This window comes from Scardinius erythrophthalmus (assembly GCF_964197995.2).
Source record: "Scardinius erythrophthalmus genome assembly, chromosome: 14".
Taxonomy (NCBI): domain Eukaryota; kingdom Metazoa; phylum Chordata; class Actinopteri; order Cypriniformes; family Leuciscidae; genus Scardinius; species Scardinius erythrophthalmus.
Genome location: NC_138234.1, coordinates 17,966,431 through 17,974,088, shown reverse-complemented (window position 1 = coordinate 17,974,088; position 7,658 = coordinate 17,966,431). Strand labels below are relative to the sequence as shown.

Sequence of the window (7,658 nt, the reverse complement as noted above, 5' to 3'; positions counted from 1 at the left end):
CATTAATAGCGTGTCTCCTTCTGGGTAAAAGTCTGACTGTAAGATCAGTCTGTATAGCAATAGTCTCTTATCATTGCTCACGTTTATCAAGCAAATCCATCTAGTCTGTGATGATAAAGTCCTCGCTTGGCTTTGAAGCACAGTTTCACTGTCTGTGGCTCTTTAATGATCCTCAACACTGAAGTGGTGCATACACAAAAAAAACTCTACAACACGATGGGTGTTCTGGATTGTTGCTAGGGTGTTCTGGCTGGTTGCTATGGTGTTCCGAATGGTTGCTAGGGTATTCTTGGTGGTTGCTAGGGTGTTCTGGGTGGTTGCTGGTGTGTTCTTACACATTACAAAATCAACTTGGATGTTTAAGTCATTTGACAACAAACTTAAATGACAACAAACTGACTTCAAAAAATGAGTTGAATATTGTAAAACTTATAAAAAAGTTGAAAATTGCTCAACTTATTTTGATGAGTTAAAGCAATGTAAAAAGATATGTTGTCATAATTTATTGATCATATAATTGTTTACAGTGTTGCGGTTTCAAGGGTGTTTAAAGGAATAATTTCCATGTGCTTGCTGTGGCATTGTAATTGGTTGTGACAGGGATGTTTTAGGTGTTTTTTTGGGTGTTCTGGGTGTTTTTTAGTGTTTGCTAGGTTGTTTTGAATGGTATATGTGGATTTTGGGGGGTTGCTAAGTGGTTGCTAGGTCGAAAAATGTAACCATGAGTGCTTGATTCTCAACAAACCTTGCAATTGAAGTATCGTGTTTTTAAGAACCACAAGTTACAGATGTGGATTTAATAATTGTGAATCAAGTAAAATCCAGTATGGTGACGTGCTGATGTCCATTTGATTGAACATTGGACCAGTTAATTTAAGACCAGTTAATTTTGTAAATAAACATTAAAGGAAATTACTGGAATTAATCCCAAATCATGTGTGAACAGAATTAGAGCCCCTTTCTGGAGAGTGTTTTAAACCTACAGGGGTTTGATAACCTCAGGTGAAATTAATACAGGCAATGAAAGCCATTAATGACGTTACGGATGAACTGGCACATTCACGCTTCGCTATTAATGAGAGTCGGACTTATGCTCTGAACTTGAAGTAATTAAGCAATTTACATTGGATTTGAGTTCAGTGCAAGTCTCCTCAGCATGCCGCTGACTTAAAACTCGACTCAACTTTTCTCATTTTCTGGCCTGTAATGCGATAATAAGCCTCAAGAGGAACTTTGACTCTCACGCTCTCTGTGTCTCGCTCTCATTTTAACTTCAATCTCTCAGCTCTCAGTGCTGAGACGTAGGCTCTTTTCCATCGCTTTACTTGGTGTGAAAACCAAGACGATGTTTTAGGAAGTACCATGGGTGTACCATGGTATATTTGGTATTATATACGCTCTCTTCCACCCTCAATAACCACGAAAGAGGTGCCCTTGTGTGTGTGTGTGTGTTTGTGTGTTAGAGTATAAATTCAGAGTATAGATTACTATACTTGGCCTTCCCGTCACATCACTTTATTTCAAAGTACCATAATATGACCATCTAACACCATCACTGTATCATGATTGTAAAGGTGTTAAAGGGATAGTTATGGAAGCTTGTTTCCGCCACAGAATAAAACATCTTAAAAGATGTTCTTAAAAGATAAGATAGAAAAGTCGAAGATAATTCGACATTTTATCTCACAATTAGAGTTTACTTCTCGCAATTTCTCAGAATTGCGTGATATAAAGTCAGAATTGCGTGATATAAAGTCGTAATTGCGTGTTAAGTCAGAATTGTGAGATATAAACTCACAATTCTGACTTTTTTTTCTCGCAATTGCGACTTTATATCACGCGATTCTGACTTTATATCACGCAATTACAACTTTATATCTCGCAATTCTGACATCTTTTCTCAGAAATTGCTAGATATAAACTCAATCGTGAGTTATAAAATCCAATTCTAAGGAAAAAAAAGACTGACTTTTAGACTGAATTTAGAATTCTGAAAAAGTCAGAATTGCGTGTTTATTTCTAGCAATTGCGACTTTATATCAGAATTGCGAGATGTAAACTCTCAATTGTGAAAAAAGAGTCAGAATTGTGAGATAAAAAGTCGCAATTACCTTTTTTATTTTTATTCTGTGGTGGAAACAAGCTTCCATAGTTCACACACCCTAAAATGAAAATTAAATAAAAAAATTACTCACCCAGGTGTTTTTGTAATGTTGTCGGCCCTTCTTTCTTTTATGGACAACAAAAGGAGAATTAAAAAAAAAAAGTCCCGCACACGCTCGTCCATATAATGGCAGTGAATAGTGACCAGCATCAAGCTTTTTAAAAAAAGATGCAAAATTATCAAAGAATGATCCCATGTGACACATGTCCTATATTTCTGGGGATATACGAAATTTAATGTATTATTTACCCAAAATTCTGACCTTGGCCATTGGTCTTCAAGAGACTCTTAGCTCCGCAGTTCACTCCGACTCGCAATGCCTAGAAATCCCAACAAAGTAACCGTGAACTTTCGTTACAGAGTCAAAAATCTCCGAACTGGAACTCCGTTGTCTGATGATAGTCGGAATGATAGTTGAACTCGATAACTTCTTGTTACCATGAACACAATGGATATATTTGAAGGTAGATGGATTGCATTTCGTGTCACGTTTGTGCATCTCACAACTTGTGTGCTTTTTCTGGGCGAGACTCAGTGAACTGCTGAGCTAATAGAGTCTCATGAACACACACATCACGCAGAGACCGACTGCCAAGGTCCGGATTTTCGTTAAATAATACATTAAATGTCATATCGATATCGTATATATCCCCAGAACACTGGGAATATACAGCATGACACATAAGATCATTCTGTGATACTTTCGTGTCTTTTTAAAAAGCTTTATGCTGGTTGCTATTCACTACCATTATATGGACGAGCGCGAGTGGGACATTTTTTTAAAACTCTCCTTTTGTGGTCCACAAAAGAAAGAAGGGCATGCGGCATTACAACAACACCAGGGTGAGTAAATTATGACTTCATTTTCATTTTAGGTTGAACTGTCCCTTTAAGGGTTAAAAATAGTGATGGAAAAATGTCTGTCTGTCTGTGTCCAGGAAGCTTGCCAAGTCCACATTGATTCTGGTTCTGGTTTTCGGCGTCCACTACATCGTGTTTGTGGGAATGCCGCACACATTCACAGGTCATGGTTGGGAGCTGCGCATGTACTGTGAACTCTTCTTCAACTCTTTCCAGGTGAGTTACTGACTAATCTATTTCCTCTCCCAATAAATACTCACTAATGTGGCGTTAGATAACGTTAAGTATACAGGGTTTCCGCAGGGTCTTAAAAAGTCTTAAAAAGTTGTAGTTGTAGCCTACAAAGCGGAGCCCTAGAGCAGGGGTCTCCAACACGTCGCTCGCGTGCTACCAATAGCTCGTGGCTTGAAATGAGCTAGCTCGCCAGAGGCCGTTCACATATCGCGTCTTTTGCGCGCTCAAGTTTGTTCAAATGTAAGCGCGCGGCAAGCGCACTCATAATTGAAGCGACGCGCTAATTTTTTTACCAGGCGCAACGAGATGAAAAAATCTAAACTTTTCAGATTGCCGCAAATGCACCGCAGGTCATGTGACAGGAACCAACCAATCACCCCTTTCCATAACAACATTGAAAGCTCAGTCAACATGAAGGATGGGGGTGCACCCAAACACTACTAATAAATATAAGCTAATGTATAAATGTCAGTAATTTATCTTTTTTTGACTCATTCTTTCTATAAAAAAATTATTTAAAGGAAAAAAATTATTTAAAGGCTGAAATATGAGGTTTATCTTTGTATAAAACCTTTTTTGTCAAAACTTTATTTGAACTTGTACATGTTAGTAGATAACATGTTGCAAGACACTCTTAAAATCTGGCCATCATTTTTAATGGTATTTTAATGTTTACGTAAACAAAAAGTTTATATTGATGCTAATCAATTTGTTATTTACTGTTTTTCGACATAAAACTTGTTGAATTGACGTCATTCTGTAGTGTTCTGTGATAACCGTTATAATTTTGGTCACTTTAATCATCTCATCATTTCCTCTCTAGTTATGATCAACTATGATCAACTAATATGAACAATAATTGTGTTTTTACAGTATAATATGCAAAAGTACAATTTTCTACCTCTCCCTCTCTCTCACACACTCACATCAGATAATCCTAGATAGATTTCAATCTTTATGGTCTTAAAATGTCTTAAAAAGGTCTTAAATTTGACTTACTGAAACCTGCAGAAACCCTGAGTATAATTATGTGTCAGTTTCCATTTCGGTTTAATTGGCTCTGTTGGCGTGATAAATAACTGCGGTTATATTTTTCAAAAGCATTTTGTTGCTTATCTGTGGACAGTGTGAACTGCAAAACTAATTATGCCACATGGAATAAATTAAAGATAATATACAGAATAATTGAATAGATAAAATAAATTAAACTAAAATTAAAAGTTGTTGCAGAAGCTCTTTACTCTTCTGTCTTTTCTGAGAAATAAAAGTTTAAATGAATGCAATTAAAACAAAATACATTTAAATAAATTGAATTAAAAGTTTGTGCAGTGAAAGCTTTCCTTCTTTACTTTTCTGTCTTTTCTGTGAAGTAGATTAAATTAAAAGTTGGTGCTGGGTTTCATCAGAAGCTTTTCTTCTTTGCTTTTCTGTCTTACCTGCATGTGAAATAAAGATTAAAATAGATTAAATTACACTGAGATGAATTAAATTAAAACTTGGTGCTTAGTTTGTCTGTCTAAAAATAAATACAATTAAAATTAAATAAATTAAAAGTTCGTACTGAGATACATCAAAAGATTTCCTTCTTTTTTGTCTGTCTTTACTATAAAATAAAAATGTAAATAAATTTAAATAACAGAATAAATTAAAAGTTGGAGCTGAAGTTCATCGGAACCTTTTCTTCTTTGCTTTTCTGTCTTTACTGTGAAATAAAGATTAAAATAAATAAAAAATATTTTAATTTAATAAAATACATTTTAAATTAAAAGATGCTTTTTTTTCTTGCTTCTCTGTCTTTCCTGTGAAATAAAAGCCAAAAAACTGAACATTTATACTTATTCTTATTTAAGAATAGGTCTAAATATTTAGATTTGGGCATTTATTTATGAATAAATGAATAATATATACATAATACATATATTTATTGATAAATGAAATAGCAAAACCAGATATACAGTACAAGTTTTAAAAAAAGTAACAAAGAACTAAATTAATAATGAACAAGTTTGGCAAGAAACTTTCTCTGACTTACGAAATTGGTGTTTATTGCTCTCTTTCAGGGATTTTTTGTGTCCATTATCTACTGCTTCTGCAATGGAGAGGTAAGTGTGGGTGGAACAACATTTATATTTTAAATACTGACACTTTAGCAAAGTTCGTACTTTACCTTTCAGTCGAAGATTTTAACGTCAGTCAAGAACATTGTTTTTTGCTCATGATCCTCGGTTCTATCCTAGGTCCAGACTGAAATCCGGAAGACTTGGCTCCGTTGGACGCTTGCGTTTGACTGGAAGGTTCCTGTAGTTTTGGCGAACTACCGCTACGGGTCAGTCCTGAACAGCAGTGGCGCCAGCGCCCAGTTCCAGCTGACCTCTGTGACCCGCAGTTCTGCCCTCCACACCAGCAGGGTGTACCGCTGCGCCGGTCGAACCAGTGTCAGCTCACACACACACGCCTCGCATATACACGCCACCTTGCCCGGGTACGTCTTCAGCAACTCGGACATCGAGAGCCTCCCGCCTTCGATTCCGGAGGAAATCGACGAGGAGGCCAAACACATCGATGACATCACGCTCAAAGAAAGCGTTAAAAGAGTTAACGGCATCACCGTACGACGGGAAGCCCTCAGCGTCTGCTTCGAAGAGAGTGGACAAAGCACAACCCACGTGGATTCTGATGACATCATAAAGAGGGACGATGACGACGCCCCTAAGGAAATCACTAAATGCGCTGATGACATCAGGCTGAAGGATTCTGTATCTGTGAGGTACAAAAGTTTGGATCAAGAGGAAGAGGAAGTACTTTAAAAAGCAGATTTAATTTAACGTGAATTGCTGTTTGAAACCCATTTACTGTGGCCCGCGTAAAAGGAAAGTCGCCTCAGAAAAAGAGCTTGGGGGGGAAAGTACGACATGGATTGATTCATAGTAAGACCCAGAATGTGTATTAAGAAAGTAAATGGGGTCCATTTTGATTTAATGCTTACTTGCCATTTGCAACCCATTTTACTTTTGTCATGTGACGTATTTACAATTGAAACAGGATATTCAACAACAAAAAAAACGTAATATTTTCCTTCAGGAATTTCGTTAGAATGTCATGCATTGATTCATAGTGAGACCCAGAATGTGTATTAAGAAAGTAAATGGGGTCCATTTTGAAAATCACAAAAATCACAATGAATTGCCATTTGCAACCCATTTCACTTTCGTAATGTGACGTATTTACAATTGAAACAGGATATTAAAAACATAAACCTGAATTTTATCTTTCAGGAATTGATTGGATTGTCAAAACTGGTCATATATACCAAAAATGAAGCCAGATCTGAATGCGAGTTTGCTAGGAACGTGTATTCAGAAGTAAATGGGGTCCATTTTGATATCACCTTTACTTAAAAATCGATCACAAACAGAGGCTATACGTGTTGTATAATGCATGAAAATACTGGGTTTGGTTTGGATCAACTGGTTTCACTCACTTCTAGGCCTTGCGTTCAAAGCCCAGTTTGCGAGAAAGACTAATTTCTTTGCTGGAAATTAGCATCATCGCACTGCCGTACAAGATTGTTTACATCAGCAAATTAAGTGTGTGTAAATATTTCCTTCACAAAGTGTCACTGTGTTTTTTGGCGATCAAATGATGTTGTTCAGTCAAACAATGCGATTCATTCATGGAACTGCGCAAATGAATTTCTGCGCAAGTAGTTTGTAAAATCATTCTTACAGGTTCTTAGTTTATGCAAGAATGCTTTTTCAAATCATTTCCACAAATTCCTTCCGCTTGTTTTATGTTTGTAAAATTGTTCGCAAAACCAGTTGTGCATAAGTTGGTTTTACCAATAAATTTAGACAAAAATGTGTTCTGCTTGTGTTTTATGAATGCGACCCAATGTTCAGAGTTCTGCTTTGCGATGTAAGAATTTGATTATGCTTTTAGCAAGACAGTCAGTTGGTCGCTGCTTGGCATGAATGTTTTATTGTACAAATTTTGTATCAAGCTATTTTTTTACTGCGGTTTGCCAGTAAATGTTTTTCTTAAATTGTTTTAAATGTATTAAGGTTTCACGCAAAGGTGTAATAAACGCAATTAATCATACATTGTATTTCAGAATATGAACTAACGATATTGCATGTGCATACGATGTGCATGTCAACAAGAACACTTAAATTTACATTGTAAAAAAAATAAAGATTTCAAGAACACAGAAATAAGTATACAACACTTTGTAATATAGTTTAAAAACATATCAAAAAGATTTGATATAACTGAACTAAAAATCACAAATTTATATATTACCAAAAGTATTGGGAATGGGATGTCATTAAAGTTCGTGTGCATGTAAAGGCAGATGTCCCAAAACTTTTGGCAATATATATATGTGTGTGTGTGTGTGTGT

The 7,658-nt window shown here is 36.0% G+C and overlaps 1 protein-coding gene across 1 annotated transcript in view; it reads left to right on the top strand.

The window, feature by feature from the left end:
* The window catches only part of pth2rb (parathyroid hormone 2 receptor b), a 48,232-nt gene extending 40,876 nt beyond the window's left edge, over positions 1–7,356 (top strand). The window contains exons 11-13 of the mRNA XM_081385546.1: positions 3,103–3,241; positions 5,320–5,361; positions 5,497–7,356. Of these exons, the coding sequence (XP_081241672.1) occupies positions 3,103–3,241; positions 5,320–5,361; positions 5,497–6,066 (751 nt within the window). The 3' untranslated portion in view covers positions 6,067–7,356. The remainder of the gene's footprint in view (positions 1–3,102; positions 3,242–5,319; positions 5,362–5,496) is intronic.
* Positions 7,357–7,658: the final 302 nt, after the last annotated feature.